This window comes from Rissa tridactyla, unplaced genomic scaffold (genome assembly GCF_028500815.1).
Source record: "Rissa tridactyla isolate bRisTri1 unplaced genomic scaffold, bRisTri1.patW.cur.20221130 scaffold_658, whole genome shotgun sequence".
NCBI lineage: Eukaryota > Metazoa > Chordata > Aves > Charadriiformes > Laridae > Rissa > Rissa tridactyla.
Window position 1 is genome coordinate 18,649 of NW_026529869.1, and position 17,267 is coordinate 35,915.

General features: G+C 72.0%; 2 protein-coding genes across 6 annotated transcripts; both read right to left on the reverse strand.

The window, feature by feature from the left end:
• Positions 1 to 121: 121 nt before the first annotated feature.
• DDX56 (DEAD-box helicase 56) lies at positions 122 to 13,099 on the reverse strand. 5 transcript variants are annotated; one of them, XM_054187704.1, is made up of 14 exons: positions 12,967 to 13,099; positions 11,807 to 11,968; positions 9,808 to 9,962; positions 9,528 to 9,698; positions 6,726 to 6,816; positions 4,801 to 5,045; positions 3,167 to 3,289; positions 1,592 to 1,708; positions 1,367 to 1,461; positions 1,151 to 1,224; positions 964 to 1,053; positions 765 to 870; positions 528 to 625; positions 189 to 378 (listed from the first exon to the last, which is right to left on the reverse strand). In XM_054187704.1, exons 1-14 carry the CDS (start codon positions 13,030 to 13,032, stop codon positions 298 to 300), a joined length of 1,674 nt encoding a protein of 557 aa, XP_054043679.1. In that variant the 5' UTR covers positions 13,033 to 13,099; the 3' UTR covers positions 189 to 297. The 5 variants fall into 5 exon arrangements, with proteins under 5 accessions (XP_054043678.1, XP_054043680.1, XP_054043682.1 ...); XM_054187703.1 differs by lacking the exon at positions 528 to 625 and having other exon boundaries at positions 122 to 378; XM_054187706.1 differs by lacking the exon at positions 3,167 to 3,289 and having other exon boundaries at positions 187 to 378.
• Positions 13,100 to 14,152: 1,053 nt separating this feature from the next.
• On the reverse strand, positions 14,153 to 17,147 carry TMED4 (transmembrane p24 trafficking protein 4). The gene is made up of 5 exons (XM_054187702.1): positions 16,975 to 17,147; positions 16,298 to 16,398; positions 14,730 to 14,855; positions 14,436 to 14,615; positions 14,153 to 14,343 (listed from the first exon to the last, which is right to left on the reverse strand). The coding sequence occupies exons 1-5, from the start codon at positions 17,114 to 17,116 to the stop codon at positions 14,194 to 14,196; spliced, it is 699 nt and encodes a 232-aa protein (XP_054043677.1). The 5' UTR covers positions 17,117 to 17,147; the 3' UTR covers positions 14,153 to 14,193.
• Positions 17,148 to 17,267: the final 120 nt, after the last annotated feature.

A 17,267-nucleotide genomic window follows, 5' to 3' on the forward strand; every position in this document is an offset into this window, starting at 1 on the left:
AGGGGGGGGCGATAACGCCCTGGCACCTTTGCCCGGCATCAGCGGGAAATGCCGTTTCCCAGCCCCCCCGTCACGTAGCCGGAGGGTGCGGTGGTGTTGGCAGAGGTGGGGGGGGGGGGGTCACGGCAAAGTGACGTCACGCCATGCCGTCCCTTGCCACCTTTATTGGGCACAGCCGCGGGGGGGACGGCGCGGAGACACCCCGTCCCTCGCCAGAGGTGGGGGCGGTTTGAGGTGGCCGCGGTGCCCCCCCCGCAGGGTGGGCACGGTCCGTGGGGTGCCGGGGGGGGGGGGGGCTCAGGAGGGCGGCGCGGTCGGGCGCTTGGGGCGGTGGCGGGCGAACTTGAAGTTCTGCAGCGGGTTGCTGGGGCCGCGGGACTGGAGAGAGAATTGGGGAGGGGGTTGGGGGGGGGGGAAAGAAAAGCAACGTCACGAGGGGCAGCGAGGGGGACGCCGGCGGGGGGAGGGGGGGACACACACACACACACACGACACACGCGTCCCACCCGCGCCCGTCTCGCACTCACCGTGGAGCCCCCCCGGCGCTTGGCAGCGCTGCGGGGTTGCCGCGGCCACTTGCGTTTCTTGGGGTTGAGATCGGCCACGCCGCGGAGGCTGGGGGGCACTGCGGGCAACGGGGCAGCGGGTAAGAGGCGGGGGGGGTCCCCGTCTCCCCGTTCCTTCCCCTCTCCCCCCCCACCAAAGGCCCCAGGGTGCCCTTTCCGCCCCCCCCCCCCCCCCCCCAAAACGGGGCCGGGCCGTACCCAGGTACTCGGGGACGTTGCGGAGGTGAGGTTTGACGATGGCGGGGTGCAGGGGCTTGTCGTGGCGCAGGACGTGCAGGTCGCGGGGGTTGTCCTCGAAGTAAACCTGGGCACGAGAGAAACGAGGGGGTGGGAGGGGGGGGGCAGCGCCCGGTAAGACATCCCCCCCCCCTCCCCGAGCCAGGACGCGGGGGGTTACCTTGAGTTTTTCGGAGTTGAGCAGCTCGTCCTTGATCTCCCGCAGCCGGGCTTCCTTCACCGCCTGCTTGGTGACGGAGCGCATGGCGTCCTGGGGGCACACGCCGGGGTTGGGGGGGGGGTGTCAGAGGTTGCCCACCCCCCCCCCCCCCCCACACACACCCCCCCCCACGGCATTGCCCACCTACCCGGCAGCGGTAGCGCAGTCCCTCGATCTCCTCCATGGAGAACTTGTAGGGCTGCAGCATGGACTCGCCATTCTCTGGGGACACAGGCGGCGTCACCCCCCACCCACGCGTGCGCCGTGTCCGTCCCGTCCCCCGTGTCATCCCGTCCCCCCCCCCCCAAAAAAAAACGTCCCTTGGCACCCGCTGTCCCACCCTCCCATCCCAGCGGTGACACACCTCCTGCCAGCGCGTCCTCGATGCGGGCCAGCGCGTCCTGCTCCTCGGGCAGCGCGAAGGTGAGCGCCGTGCCGGGGTTGTCGGCGCGGGCCGTCCTGCGGGCAGGGAGGGGACACGGAGGTGGGACACCCAACCGAAAGGGTGCGGGGAGCCACCCCCCCCCCCCCCTCCGTGTCCCGTCCCGTGTCCCCCCCCTGCACCGTCCCCCCCGTCCCCAACGCCTACCGGCCCACGCGGTGGATGTAGGACTCGACGGAGGGCGGCACGTCGAAGTTGATGACGGCGGCCACGTTCTGGAAGTCGATGCCCCGCGCCACGCTGTACTCCGGGTCCTTGCCCTTGCTGGGGGGGGGGACGACACACACGACACAGGGCGGGGGGGGACACATGAGATGTTGGGGTGGCCCAGGGACACCCCCCCCCACCACACACCGGGGACACACGGGACACTCACGGGGAACGCTGGGGAAAAGGGACAGCCCCGTCCGTGGGCGCGAGGACACGCTGGGCAGCGGCAGCCACCGGGGGGGGGGGGGGGCGGGCGGGGGGGGGGGGCACGCGGTTACGGAGCGGCACAAGCCACGAGGACAGGGCGAGGAGCCCCCCGCGAAGAAGGGGACACGGTGGGGACAGAGACACACACACACACCCCCCCCCGGCGGGCAAAAGAAACCCCCCAGCCTTGGGGACACGGCGGGCACAGGGAGATCCCCGAGGACAGGGACGTCCCCAGCCTTGGGGACACGGCGGGCATGGGAAACCCTTGGGGACAGGGACGTCCCCAGCCTTGGGGACACAGCGGGCACAGGGAGATCCCCAAGGACAGGGACGTCCCCGGCCTCGGGGACACGGCAAGGAGATCCCAAGGACAGGGATGTCCCCAGCCCTGGGGACATGGCAGGCACCGGGAACCCTTGGGGACAGGGACGTCCCTGGCCTCGGGGACACAGCGGGAACAGGGAAATCCCTGAGGACAGGGACGTCCCCAGCCTCGGGGACACGGCGGGCATGGGGAACCCTTGGGGACAGGGACGTCCCCAGCCTCGGGGACACAGCGGGCACAAGGAGATCCCCGAGGACAGGGACATCCCCAGCCTTGGGGACATGGCAGGCACCGGGAACCCTTGGGGACAAGGATGTCCCCAGCCTTGGGGACACAGCGAGCACAGGGAGACCCCTGGGGACAGGGACGTCCCTGGCCTCAGGGACACGGCGGGAACAGGGAGATCCCCAAGGACAGGGACGTCCCCAGCCTTGGGGACACGGTGGACATGGGGAACCCTTGGGGACAGGGACGTCCCCAGCCTTGGGGACACGGCGGGCACCGGGAACCCTTGGGGACAGGGACGTCCCCGGCCTCGGGGACATGGCGGGAACAGGGAGATCCCCGAGGACAGGGATGTCCCCAGCCTTGGGGACACGGCAGGCATGGGGAACCCTTGGGGACAGGGACGTCCCCAGCCTTGGGGACATGGCGGGCACCGGTAACCCTTGGGGACAGGGACGTCCCCAGCCTTGGGGACACGGCGGGCACCGGGAACCCTTGGGGACAGGGACGCCCCCGGCCTCGGGGACACGGTGGGCACGGGGAGACCCCTGGGGACAAGGACGTCCCCCGGGTAGGGGGCGTTGGTGGCGACAGGGACACCCCCAGCAGAAGCCCCCCCATGGCTCTGGGCCACCTTCCCCGGCCCGAGCCCTCCCTGGCCGCACTGGGACACGGCCCCGGTGGCACAGCGTGAGCCAGGGGACGGCCAGTGACACCCTCGGGGGACGGCGGGTGGCACCCGGGGCCCTCACCTGGGAGCGGCCCCCTTGCGCTTCTTGCGGGGGGGTTGCCCCGGGGGCACGGCCGGCGCCTCCTCGTCGGTGGCCACGATGTAGTCGTAGATGCCCCGGTTGAACTGGGTGATGACGTGGCACCTGGGGGGACAAGGCGGGGGTTTGTCACCGCGGGGGGGGGGGGGGTCAGGGGGGCGCGTCCCCAAACCACCACCACCCCCCTTCCTCCACGGGCACCCTGCACCCACCGGGGACCCCCAGGGTGTCCTTACCCCCCCCCGGGGGCATTTCCCCCGGCACCCCCCAGGGCACCCCATGGCCCGGGGCACCCCTCAGCTCACCCGGGGCAACCCTCGGGCACCCCTTGTCCCCAAGGGGACACCCCTTGTCCCCCAGCTCACCCAGGACACCCTTGGGCACCCCTTGTCCCCGGGGGGCACCCTCAGGCACCCCTTGTCCCCCTGGGGGACCCGGGACACCCTTGGGTGTCCCCTGTCCCCTCGGGGCACCCCTTGTCCCCCAGCTCACCTGGGACCCCTCGCGGACCCCCTGTCCCCAGGGGGCACCCCTTGTCCCCTTGGGGCACCCAGGACACCCTTGGGCACCCCTTGTCCCCACGGGACACCCCTTGTCCCCAGCAGACACCCTTGGGCACCCCCTGTCCCCTTGGGCACCCCTTGTCCCCTTAGGGCACTCGGGACACCCTTGGGTGTCCCCTGTCCCCTTGGGGCACCCCTTGTCCTGTCGGGGCACCCAGGACACCCTCGGGCACCCCTTGTCCCCACGGGACACCCCTTGTCCCCAGGGGACACCCTCGGGCACCCCCTGTCCCCTTGGGGCACCCAGGACACCCTTGGGTGCCCCCTGTCCCCTTGGGGCACCCCTTGGCCCTCAGCTCACCTGGGCCACCCTCGGGCACCCCTTGTCCCCACGGGACACCCCTTGGGGCACCTGGGACACCCTCGGGCATCCCTTGTCCCCAGGCGACACCCTTGTGTGCCCCCTGTTCCCTTGGGCACCCCCTGTCCCCTTGGGGCACCCAGGACACCCTTGGGTGCCCCCTGTCCCCTTGGGGCACCCAAGACACCCTTGGGCACCCCTTGTCCCCAGGGGACACCCTCGGGCACCCCCTGTCCCCTTGGGCACCCCCTGTCCCTTTGGGGCACCCGGGACACCCTTGGGTGCCCCCTGTCCCCTTGGGGCACCCAAGACACCCTTGGGCACCCCTTGTCCCCACGGGACACCCTCGGGCACCCCCTGTCCCCTTGGGCACCCCCTGTCCCCTTGGGGCACCTGGGACACCCCTTGGGTGCCCCCTGTCCCCTTGGGGCACCCAAGACACCCTTGGGCACCCCTTGTCCCCAGGGGACACCCTTGGGCACCCCCTGTCCCCTTGGGGCACCCTTGGGCACCCCTTGTCCCCACGGGACACCCTTGGGCGCCCCCTGTCCCCTTGGGGCACCCAGGACACCCCCGGGCGCCCCGTGTCCCCAGGGGACACCCTGCATTCCCCCACCCCTCGCCTTCTTCCCCATTCCCCCCCGCCTCCGCCACCGCTGTCCTCCCCGGGGCGACCCCGTCACCCCTCGAACCCTCCATCGGGGGGGGGCACCCTGGGAGTGGGGGGGTGTCGGGGGTGGGGGGGGGTTTACCGGGAGCGAGCGGGCAGCTGGGAGTTGAGGGCGCAGGCGGGAACGCCGAACTGCTCCAGGAAAAGTTTGAGGCGGTAACAGCGGGCCAAAGTGGAGACAAAAAGCAGGGCCCGGCCCCGCAGGAGGCGCAGCTTGAGGAGGGCGCAGAGAAGGAGGAATTTCTCCTCCTCCGTCTCGCAGCGCACCCCGAACTGCCGTAACCGCGAGGCGTCGGGCAAACGGGGTTCCGGCGGGCACAGCGTCACCTGAGGAAGGGTTGGGTTTGGGGGGGGGGGGGGGGCGTCACCGACGGCGTGAGGCGGCGGCAGCGGCGGCGGCGGCAGCGGTGACGGCGCGGCACCCGCAAGGAGTTGGGGGCGGAGGGGAGCGCGGGCAACGCCGCCCGCGCTCGCCCCGGCTCCCCGCGCGCCCCCCAAAAACATCCCGACGACCCCCCCCCCAAAGCTCCCTCAGATCCGTTCCCCCCCCCTCCACAAACCTCCCTCAGACCCCCCCCCAAACCTCCCTGGGACCCCCCCCAAACCTCCAACCCCCCCAAAATTCCCTCTGACCCCCCCCAAACCTCCCTCCGGCCACCCCAAAATCCCCCTCAGCCCCCCCTAAACCCCCCTCTGACACCCCCAAACCTCCCTCAGACCCCCCCCCCCCGCCAAACTACCCTCTGACCCCCTCCCAAACCTCCCTTGAACCCCCCCCAAAAATTCTCTCTGACCCCCCCCTCCCCCCCCAAACCTCCTCGGACCCCCAAAAACATCCCTCAGACCCCCCCCCAAAGCTCCCTCTGACCCCCCCAAAAATTCCCTCTGACCCCCCCCAACCCTCTCTCCGGCCACCCCAAAATTCCCTTCGACCCCCCCAAACCTTCTTTGCCCCCCCCCAAACTCCCCTCAGCCCCCCAAAATTCCCTCCGACCCCCCCAAACTTCCCTCTGACCCCCCCCAAACCTCCCTCCGAACCCCCCCAAAATTCCCTCTGACCCCCCCAAGTCTCTCTCAGACCCCCCCAAACCTCCCTGGGACCCCCCCAAATTCCTCTGACCCCCTCAAAATTCCCTCTGACCCCCCCAAACCTCCCTCCGAACCCCCCAAAATTCCCTCTGACCCCCCCAAATCTCCCTCAGACCCCCACAAACCTCCCTGGGACCCCCCCAAACTTCCCGCAGCCCCCCCCCCCCCAAATTCCTCTGACCCCCCCTAAAATTCTTTCCGACCCCCCCCAAACCTCCCTCCAACCCTCCCAAAAATTCCCTCTGACTCCCCCCCCCCCCAAACCTCCTCAGACCCCCAAAAACTTCCCTCCGACCCCCCCCCCCCCAAAATTCCCTCCGACCCCCCCAAACCTCCCTCCGACCCCCAAAAACGTCCCTGGGAGCCCCCCAAAATTCCCACAGCCCCCCCCCAAACCTCCCTCCGAACCCCCCCAAAATTCCCTCTGACCCCCCCAAACCTCCCTCCGAACCCCCCCAAAATTCCCTCTGACCCCCCCAAACCTCCCTCCGAACCCCCCCAAAATTCCCTCTGACCCCCCCAAACCTCCCTCCGAACCCCCCCCAAAATTCCCTCCGACCCCCCCAAATCTCCCTCAGACCCCCCCAAACCTCCCTGGGACCCCCCCAAATTCCTCTGACCCCCTCAAAATTCCCTCTGACCCCCCCAAACCTCCCTCCGAACCCCCCCAAAATTCCCTCCGACCCCCCCAAACCTCCCTGGGACCCCCCCAAACTTCCCGCAGCCCCCCCCCCCCCCAAATTCCTCTGACCCCCCCTAAAATTCTTTCCGACCCCCCCCAAACCTCCCTCCAACCCTCCCAAAAATTCTCTCTGACTCCCCCCCCCCAAACCTCCTCAGACCCCCAAAAACTTCCCTCCGACCCCCCCCCCCCCCCCCCAAAATTCCCTCCGACCCCCCCAAAGCCCCCCCCCTCACCGGGTTGTGCAGCACCAGCTCCCTGAGCGCCTCCACCTCGGGGCTGAAGGTGGCCGACACCAGCAGCGCCTGGTAGATCCTGGGCAGGTGGCTGGGGGGGGGCGAGGGGGGGGGGGGGGTCGGTGCGGCCCCCGGGGCCCCCCCAGAGCCACCCCCCGGCCCTGCCACCGCCCCCCGTCCGCTCCCGCCCCACAGCCCCCCCCACCGCCCCCCAAACCCTCACTGTGACCCCCAACCCCCAGGCTGTGCCCCCCACGTCCTCCAGCCCCGCTGCGCCCCACAGCCCCCCCCCACCCCCCAAACCCTCACTGTGACCCCCATGTCCTCCAGCCCCACTGCGCCCCACAGCGCCCCCCCCGCCCCCCAAACCCTCACTGTGACCCCCAACCCCCAGGCTGTGCCCCCCACGTCCTCCAGCCCCACTGCGCCCCACAGCGCCCCCACCGCCCCCCAGACCCTCACTGTGCCCCCCACGTCCTCCAGCCCCGCTGCGCCCCACAGCCCCCCCACCGCCCCCCAAACCCTCACTGTGACCCCCAACCCCCAGGCTGTGCCCCCCACGTCCTCCAGCCCCGCTGCGCCCCACAGCCCCCCCACCGCCCCCCAAACCCTCACTGTGACCCCCAACCCCCAGGCTGTGCCCCCCACGTCCTCCAGCCCCGCTGCGCCCCACAGCCCCCCCCCCACCCCCCAAACCCTCACTGTGACCCCCAGACCCTCACTGTGACCCCCATGTCCTCCAGCCCCACTGCGCCCCACAGCCCCCCCCCACCCCCCAAACCCTCACTGTGACCCCCAACCCCCAGGCTGTGCCCCCCACGTCCTCCAGCCCCGCTGCGCCCCACAGCCCCCCCCCACCCCCCAAACCCTCACTGTGACCCCCAGACCCTCACTGTGACCCCCATGTCCTCCAGCCCCACTGCGCCCCACAGCCCCCCCCCACCCCCCAAACCCTCACTGTGACCCCCAACCCCCAGGCTGTGCCCCCCATGTCCTCCAGCCCCACTGCGCCCCACAGCCCCCCCACCGCCCCCCAAACCCTCACTGTGACCCCCATGTCCTCCAGCCCCACTGCGCCCCACAGCGCCCCCACCGCCCCCCAGACCCTTGGCTGTGCCCCCCACGTCCTCCAGCCCCACTGCGCCCCACAGCCCTCCCACCGCCCCCCAAACCCTCACTGTGACCCCCAACCCCCAGGCTGTGCCCCCCACGTCCTCCAGCCCCGCTGCGCCCCACAGCCCCCCCACCGCCCCCCAAACCCTCACTGTGCCCCCCACGTCCTCCAGCCCCACTGTGCCCCACAGCCCCCCCCCACCCCCCAAACCCTCACTGTGACCCCCAACCCCCAGGCTGTGCCCCCCACGTCCTCCAGTCCCGCTGTGCCCCACAGCCCCCCCACCGCCCCCCAGACCCTTGGCTGTGCCCCCCACGTCCTCCAGCCCCACTGCGCCCCACAGCGCCCCCCCCGCCCCCCAAACCCTCACTGTGACCCCCAACCCCCAGGCTGTGCCCCCCACGTCCTCCAGCCCCGCTGCGCCCCACAGCCCCCCCACCGCCCCCCAGACCCTTGGCTGTGCCCCCCACGTCCTCCAGCCCCACTGCGCCCCACAGCGCCCCCACCGCCCCCCAAATCCTCACTGTGCCCCCCAAAACCTTGCTCATGCCCCCCACGTCCTCCAGCCCCACTGCGCCCCACAGCCCTCCCACCGCCCCCCAAACCCTCACTGTGACCCCCAACCCCAGGCTGTGCCCCCCACGTCCTCCAGCCCCGCTGCGCCCCACAGCGCCCCCACCGCCCCCCAGACCCTCACTGTGCCCCCCACGTCCTCCAGCCCCGCTGCGCCCCACAGCCCCCCCACCGCCCCCCAAACCCTCACTGTGACCCCCAACCCCCAGGCTGTGCCCCCCACGTCCTCCAGCCCCACTGCGCCCCACAGCCCCCCCACCGCCCCCCAGACCCTTGGCTGTGCCCCCCACGTCCTCCAGCCCCACTGCGCCCCACAGCGCCCCCACCGCCCCCCAAATCCTCACTGTGCCCCCCAAAACCTTGCTCATGCCCCCCACGTCCTCCAGCCCCACTGCGCCCCACAGCCCTCCCACCGCCCCCCAAAACCTCACGTGCCCCCCAAAACCTTGCCCGTGCCCCCCACATCCTCCAGCCCCACTGCGCCCCACAGCCCCCCCCCCGCCCCCCAAACCCTCACTGTGACCCCCAACCCCCAGGCTGTGCCCCCCACGTCCTCCAGCCCCACTGCGCCCCACAGCCCTGACACCGGCCCCCGAAGCCCTCCCACTGCCCCCCAGACCCTTGGCTGTGCCTCCCATGTGCTCCAGCCCCACTGCGACCCACAGCCCTCGCACCGCCCCCCAAACCCTCACCGTGCCCCCCAAAACCTTGGCTGTGCCCCCCACGTCCTCCACCCCAGCCGTGCCCCACACCGTGGCAGTGTCCCCAGACCCCTGGCTGTGCCCCCCACGTCCTCCACCCCGGCCGTGCCCCACACCCTGCCACTGTCCCCAACCCCCTGGCTGTGCCCCCCACGTCCTCCACCCCGGCCGCGCCCCACACCCCTGGCAGCGTCCCCAGACCCCTGGCTGTGCCCCCCAAACCCTCAGTGCCCCCAACCCCCTGGCTGTGCCCCCCAACCCCTCCACCCCGGCCGCACCCCACACCCCTGGCAGCGTCCCCAACCCCTCGGCTGTGCCCCCAACATCTCCCAGCCCCATCCGCGCCCCCCCAGCTCCCCGTCCCTCTCCCCCCCCCACCCCCCCCGCCGCCCTTGCCGTGGGGCGCCCCCTCACCACAGCAAGGCCTTGATGTCCTCCCCGAAGCCGAAGGAGAGCAGGAGATCGGCCTCATCCAGCACCAGCAGCTCCAGCGAGTGGCGCAGGCTGAGGTTGCGGGCGCCCAGGTGGGCCAGCACCCGTCCCGGCGTGCCCACCACCACGTCCGGCTTCTCCATCAGCACGGGCCTGCCGGCACGCGTGTCACCCCCCCCCGCACACACACCCCCACCCACCCGCCCGCCGTGGGGCTGGGAGAGGTGGCGGGGTGGCGGCGGGGGAGGGGGGTGTCGCTTACCGCTGGGCGGCGAGGTCGGCGTGGGCGCAGAGGTCGGCCACGCGCAGGGCGCGGGCGCAGAAGGCGGCCAGTTCCCGCAGGCTGCGCGTCACCTGCTGCCCCAGCTCCTTGGAGGGCACCAGCACCAGCGCCCGCACCGCCTGGGCCTGCGCCACCTGCGCCCCACGGCGCCCCACGCGCGCGCACCCCCCCCGCCCCGGGCACCATCAGCGTCGTGGCGGGGCCAGGGAGAGAGGCCCCGGTGCCCCACGGAGCCCATGGAGCACACCCCTGTCCCAATACCCCACCTGCCCCACAGCATCCCCACCCCGATGTCCCACCTGCCCCACGGCATCCCCCTGCTCAATGCCCCACAGTGTCCCCCCCTGCCCCACAGCAACCCCCCCCCTACCCCAATACCCCGCCTGCCCCACAACACCCACCCCTGCCCCGATACCCCACCTGCCCCACGGCATCCCCCTGTCCCAATACCCCACCTGCCCCACGGCATCCCCCCCCGCCCCGATATCCCACCTGCCCCACAGCGTCCCCCTGCTCAATGCCCCACAGTGTCCCCCCCGCCCCACAGCATCCCCCCCGCCCCGATATCCCACCTGCCCCACAGCATCCCCCCGCCCTGACGTCCCACCTGCCCCACAGCGTCCCCCTGCTCAATGCCCCAGAGCGTTCCCCTGCCCCAATACCCCGCGTACCCCACGGCGTCCCCCCCCCGCCCCAATACCCCACCTGCCCCACAGCGTCCCCCTGCTCAATGCCCCACAGCGTTCCCCTGCCCCAATACCCCACCTGCCCCACAGCATCCCCCCCCGCCCCAACGTCCCACCTGCCCCACAGCGTCCCCCTGCTCAACACCCCACCTGCCCCACAACACCCACCCCTGCCCCAATACCCCACCTGCCCCACAGCATCCCCCCTGCCCCAATACCCCACATACCCCACAGCGTCCCCCCCCATCCCAATACCCCACCTGCCCCACAGCATCCCCCCTGCCCCGATACCCCACCTGCCCCACGGCATCCCCCTGTCCCAATACCCCACCTGCCCCACAGCATCCCCCCCGCCCTGACACCCTACCTGCCCCACGGCATCCCCCTGTCCCAATACCCCACCTGCCCCACAGTATCCCCCTGCCCCACAGCATCCCCCTGCTCAATACCCCGCAGCGCCCACCCCTGCCCCACAGTGACACCCCCGGACACCACCAGCACCGCACTGGGGGGTGGGAGAGAGAGGCCCTAGCGCCCCACAGAGCCCACCCCTGCCCTGACAGACCACCTGCCCCACAGCATCCCCCCCCCACCTCTGATAGCCCACCTGCCCCACAGCATCACCCTACTCAAGACCCCACCTGCCCCACAGCATTCCCCCCACCCCAATACCCCACATGCCCCACAGCATCTGCCTGCTCAATACCCGGCAGCGCCCACCCCTGCCCCACAACAACACCCCCGGGCACCACGGAGCCCACCCCTGCCCTGACAGCCCACCTGCCCCACAGCACCCATGTGACCCACGGCACCCACCCAAGCCCCATACCCCAGGGTACTCCCGTGCCCCACAGCACCCACCCCTGCTTGACACCCCCCGTGCACCACAACACCCACCCCCCCCGGTTCCCCCCAGTGCCCCCATACCCCTCCGTGCCCCATACCCCGCCACACGCCCCATGTGCCCCACAGTACCCCCGTGCCCCACGGTGCCCACCTGCGCCCCACAGCACCCACCCCTGCTTGACACCCCCTGTGCCCCACAACACCCACCCCCCCCTGCTTGACACCCCCCCGTGCCCCACAACACCCACCCCCCCCGGTTCCCCCCAGTGCCCCCATCCGCCCTGGTGCCCCATACTCCGCCGCACGCCCCATGTGCCCCACGGTACCCCCGTGCCCCACGGTGCCCATCTGTGCCTCACACCACCCACCCCTGCTTGACACCCCGTGTGCCCCACAGCGCCCACCCCACCTGGTCGTCCCCCCCCCGTGCCCCACATCCCCCTCACCTCCTTGGCGCGCAGGAGGTGCTGCAGCAGGGGCAGCCCGTACGCCCCCGTCTTCCCGGAGCCCGTCCTGGCCCGGGCCAAGAGATCGCGGCCCTCCAGTGCCAGGGGAATGGCCTCGGCCTGGATGGCGGTGGGGGTGGCCCAGCCCAGCTCCGCCACCGCCTGCGGGGGGGGGGGACCTGTCACCTGGGGGCTCCCTCCCCACTGCCCCCCCCTCCCCGGCACAGGGGGATACCCACAACCACCCCCCTCCCCGTGGCAGGGGGACCCAGGCCTGAGAAACACCCCCACCCCGAGGTACCCCAGCCCCCCAGGCCCCTCAGGGCCGCCCTCTCGCCACCGAGGGACCCCACGGTCCCGGCCCTCCAGGATCTGACCCCCCCACAAAGGGACCCCCATGTCCCAGGCCCCCTCCCCACCGATGGATCCCGGTGTCCCAGCCCCTCATAGCCTCCCCAAAGGGACCCCCATATCCCGGCCCCCCTCCCCACCGATGGACCCCGGCCCCCCAGGGCCACCCTCTCCCCACCGAGAGACCCCACAGTCCCGGCCCTCCAGGATCTGGCCCCCGACAAAGGGACCCCCATGCCTCGGCCCCCCTCCCCACCGATGGACCCCGGCCCCCCAGGGCCGCCCTCTCCCCACCGGGGGACCCCACGGTCCCAGCCCTCCAGGATCTGGCCCCCAACAAAGGGACCCCCATATCCCGGCCCCCCTCCCCACCGATGGATTCCAGCCCCTCAGCGCCTCCCCCCTTCAAGGGACCCCTGTTTCCCGGCCCCTCATAGCCTCCTCTCCCTCCCCGAAGGGACCCCCATGGCCCGGCCCCCTCCCCATCGAAGGATCCCGATGTCCCAGCCCCTCAGGGCCTCCCCAAAAGGACCCCCATGTCTCTTCCCCCCCCCTCCGCCACCATCGATGGACCCCGGCCCCCCAGCCCCTCAGGACCTCCCCAGAGGGACGCCCGTGTCGCGGCCCCCCTCCCCTCCGAGGGACCTCAGAGCCCCGGCCCCTCAGGGCCTCCCCCCCACACCGAGGGACCGCGGCCTCCGGGCCCCTCTAGCCCCCTTCCTCGCTCACGGCGAGCCCCCCCCCGGGGCTTATCCCCCAAAAAAAACCCGCAGCCCACCCTGATCCCCCCTCCCCGTCCCCGGGCGCACCCGCAGGAGCCGCGGATCCAGCCCCATGTGCTCGAACCCCGCCGCCGCGTTCCCCGCCGCCGCCATCTTGGCCGCCCTTCCTGCGCGCTGCCCCACGGACCACAGAGACTTCCGGTGCGCGCCCAGAGCGCCACCTCCCCTCCCCCGGGAGGCCTGGGGTGCCACTCTGCCCCCTAGCGCTGGAGGACCGACAGCACCCGCAGCGCCCCGGGGTCCTTTGAGGGGGGGACAAGGACCCCACAGCCACGACAGTGGGCACCCCAGGGACCCCCCACCCCAGCTGACAGGCACCCTGTGCCCCCTAGGGACCCCACACCCAGGCTGGTGGGCACCCCAGGGACCCCCTGCCCACCCCAGGGACCCCCCACCCAGGCTGGTGGGTGCCCCGTGCACCCCAGGGACCCCCTGCCCCTCTTTGGGGGGGGACACTGTGCACCCCAGGGACCCCCCACCCCAGCTGACAGGCACCCTGTGCCCCCTAGGGACCCCACACCCAGGCTGGTGGGCACCCCAGGGACCCCCTGCCCACCCCAGGGACCCCCCACCCAGGCTGGTGGGTGCCCCGTGCACCCCAGGGACCCCCCGCCCTTGTTGGGGGGGACACTGTGCACCCCAGGGACCCCCCACCCCAGCTGACAGGCACCCTGTGCCCCCTAGGGACCCCACACCCAGGCTGGTGGGCACCCCAGGGACCCCCTGCCCACCCCAGGGACCCCCCACCCAGGTTGGTGGGTGCCCCGTGCACCCCAGGGACCCCCTGCCCTTGTTGGGGGGGACACTGTGCACCCCAGGGACCCCCCACCCAGGCTGGTGGGTGCCCCGTGCACCCCAAGGACCCCCTGCCCCTCTTTGGGGGGGGACACTGTGCACCCCAAGGACCCCCCACCAAGGACCCCCAGGACCCCCCCCCCGCACTGGCTGGAAGGCACCCAGGGACCCCCGACCCCTTTGGAGGGCACCCCATATGCCCCAGGGACCCCTTCCCCTGACTGGCCGGCACCCCCCACCCCCCCTCGGCTGGTGGGGCACCCCATTCACCCCAGGGCCCCCCTGCCTGGCTCGGCGCGGTGCCAGAGCCCCCCCCCCCCCCAAAAAAAAAAAAAAAGCACCAGCGAGCCCTATCGGACCCCAAAAACCTTTATTTGCCACCCAAACCGCACCCCAGGGCGGATGGACAGGGAGCCCGGGGAAGAGGGGGGCGGAGGGGGGGGGGGGGAGGGGGGGGCGTTACACCAGTTTTTTGGCCTCGAAGAAGCTCTTGAGGTGCCTCATCTGCCAGATGCCGGTGAGGATGAGGATGATGGTTTGGGCGATGGACCACCACAGCACCCGCTGGTTGGTGCTCTCGCTCGTCATGCGGAAACGCTCCTCCCGGTACTGCGGGAGGGGGGGAATAATAAAAAAAAAAAAAAAATGGATTAAAAAAAAAATAGAGAGTAAGGGGGTGGGGAAAAAAGGGGGGGTTTTACCCTTCCCGGAGCCTTCCTCCTCCTCCTCCTCACCCGTTGGTAGTTCTGCTCCTTCTGGATCTGCTCCACCTGGTCGAGGAGCTGGCGGGCGCGGAGCTGCAGCTCCGTCAGCTTGTCCTTGGCGGCGATTTCGGGGTAGTTGTTGGTGTGTTCGCCCACCTGGATGTCCAGGTGCACCCGCTGCCAAAAAAGAAAGGAGAAAAGGGGGGGTTCAGCGGAACACCCCCACCATGGCTGACCCCCCCCCCCGCCCCCCCTCCCCACACGCGCTTTTCCCCGGAGCCTCCCGGTTACCAGTTTGCCGCCGGCGAAGAGGGCCATGCGGGTGGAGTTGGAGTGGAGGCAGATCTGGTGCTCGCCCGGCGTGTGGGAGGTGAAGGTGAAACGTCCTTCGGAGCCGTACTGTCGCGACAACACCACCTGCGCGCCCCCCCCCCCCCCACCACCACCCCCCCGCCGGACACCGTCACTGTCACCGTCACCCAGCGCCCACCCCCGGGGAGGGGGACGGCAGCGGGACAGGCCCCGTGCTCCCCACCGACCCCCTTGCCCTTGTTGGGGGGGGGACACTGTGCACCCCACACCCCGGCTGGTGGGCACCCCAGGGCCCCCCTACCCCACCTGGAGGGCACCCAGGGACCCCCTGACCCCTTTGGAGGGCACCCCATATGCCCCAGGGCCCCCACAGCCAAGACAGTGGGCACCCCAGGGACCCCCACCCCATCTGGCAGGCACCCCGTGCCCCCTAGGGACCCCACACCCAGGCTGGTGGGCACCCCAGGGACCCCCTGCCCTGCTTGGTGGGGCACCCCGTGCTCCCCAGGGACCCCCTACCCTTGTCGGGGGGGACACTCTGCACCTCAGGCACCCCCTGGCCCCTTTGGAAGGCACCCCATATGCCCCAGGGACCCCACAGCCAAGACAGTGGGCACCCCAGGGACCCCCGCCCCAGCTGGCAGGCACCCTGTGCCCCCTAGGGACCCCACACCCAGGCTGGTGGGCACCCCATGCACCCCAGGGCCCCCCTACCCCACCTGGAGGGCACCCAGGGACCCCCTGACCCCTTTGGAGGGCACCCCATATGCCCCAGGGACCCCACAGCCAAGACAGTGGGCACCCCAGGGACCCCCACCCCATCTGGCAGGCACCCCGTGCCCCCTAGGGACCCCACACCCAGGCTGGTGGGCACCCCAGGGACCCCCTGCCCTGCTTGGTGGGGCACCCCGTGCTCCCCAGGGACCCCCTGCCCTTGTCGGGGGGCACACTCTGCACCTCAGGCACCCCCTGACCCCTTTGGAAGGCACCCCATATGCCCCAGGGACCCCACAGCCAAGACAGTGGGCACCCCAGGGACCCCCGCCCCAGCTGGCAGGCACCCTGTGCCCCCTAGGGACCCCACACCCAGGCTGGTGGGCACCCCATGCACCCCAGGGCCCCCCTACCCCACCTGGAGGGCACCCAGGGACCCCCTGACCCCTTTGGAGGACGCCCCAGGGACCCCAAAGCCAAGACAGTGGGCACCCCAGGGACCCCCACCCCAGCTGGCAAGCACCCCGTGCCCCCTAGGGACCCCACACCCAGGCTGGTGGGCACCCCAGGGACCCCCTGCCCTGGCTGCAAGGCACTCCAGGAACCCCCACCCCAGCTGACAGGCACCCTGTGCCCCCCAGGGCCCCCTCCCACCCAGGCTGACGGGCACCCAGGGACCCACTGCCCCAGCTAGTGAGCACCCTACGCGCCCCAAGGACCCCAACCCCGGGCTGGTGGGTACCCAACCCCCCCACCCCCCGGCTCCGCGACCCCAACCCTGGGCTGGTGGGTGCCCGAGCCCCCGCTGGGACACCCCCCCCCGGGCCGCTCACCTTGCCGTCGGGGTCCTTCACCTCCACGTGCATTCCCAGCCCGGGGGTGGAGGGCAGGAACGACTCCGACTGCTTGTCCCACAGCTGGGTCCGGTAGTTCCCTGGGGGGTCGGGGGGCAGCGGGTTGGAGCGGGGCCCAGCACCCCCCCAGCCGGGCCCCCCCCATCCCGTTCCACCCCCCCCTTCTCATCCCCATTCTTGGGGGTCTCTCCCACCCCCTCCCTTCCCCACCTCCCCCCCCCAAGCCCTGGTGGTCCCTCCCGTCCCCCCCCTCGGTCCCCAGCCCCCTTCTCACCGTCCCCCCGGTCCCCGGTCCCCTCCTCACAGCCCCCCTCCCCCCAATCCCCGGCCCCCACCTCACCGCCCCCTCCCCCCGGTCCCGGTGGTTTCTTAAATCCCTTCCCCGTTCCCCGGCTCCCACCCTCACCGTCCCCCCGTTCCCCTCCCCAGCCCCCGGTCCCCTCCTCACCGCCCCCCCCCCCGGTCCCCGGTTCCCGCCGGTCCCCTCCTCACCGCCCCCCCCCGCCAAAACCCCCGGCCTCCACCTCACCGCCACCCCCCCCCGGTCCCCGGTGGTTTCTTAAATCCCTCCCCCGTTCCCCGGCTCCCCCCCTCACCGTCCCCCCCCGGTCCCCGGCGGCCTCCTCACCACCCCCCAGCCCCCGGCGGCCCCGCACCGATAACCATGGTCTCGTCGGGGATCTCCTCGATGAAGCAGCGCTTCTCGGTCTCGCCGATGTGGAAGTAGAGGCCGTGGGCGCTCCAGGCCAACAGCACCAGGGCCACCAAGACCGCCCGCACCTCCCGGCCGCCCGCCATGGCCCCGCGTCCCCCCTCAGTGGCCCGCCGGGGGGGGGGGGGGGGGGGGGCGCACTGCGCATGCGCCGCCGCCGCCGTTCACGCACTGCGCATGCGCCGCTGGCCCCCGTTCACGCACTGCGCATGCGCCGCCCGCCGGCGGCCACTCGCC

Bases quoted from the DNA above. Each gene is read 5' to 3' on its own strand.
- DDX56 (XM_054187703.1), bottom strand. From the start codon at position 13,032: ATGGCGGCGGCGGGGAACGCGGCGGCGGGGTTCGAGCACATGGGGCTG. The intron at 6,817-9,527 runs GTGAGGGGGCGC...GCCCCCCCCCAG, and splicing joins GACATCAAGGCCTTGCTGTG to CCACCTGCCCAGGATCTACC. The intron at 379-764 runs GTACGGCCCGGC...TTCTCTCTCCAG, and splicing joins CAACGTCCCCGAGTACCTGG to TCCCGCGGCCCCAGCAACCC.
- TMED4 (XM_054187702.1), bottom strand. From the start codon at position 17,116: ATGGCGGGCGGCCGGGAGGTGCGGGCGGTCTTGGTGGCCCTGGTGCTG. The intron at 14,856-16,297 runs GTGAGCGGCCCG...GGGGGCGCGCAG, and splicing joins TGAAGGACCCCGACGGCAAG to GTGGTGTTGTCGCGACAGTA. The intron at 14,616-14,729 runs GTAACCGGGAGG...CTTTTTTGGCAG, and splicing joins TCTTCGCCGGCGGCAAACTG to CGGGTGCACCTGGACATCCA.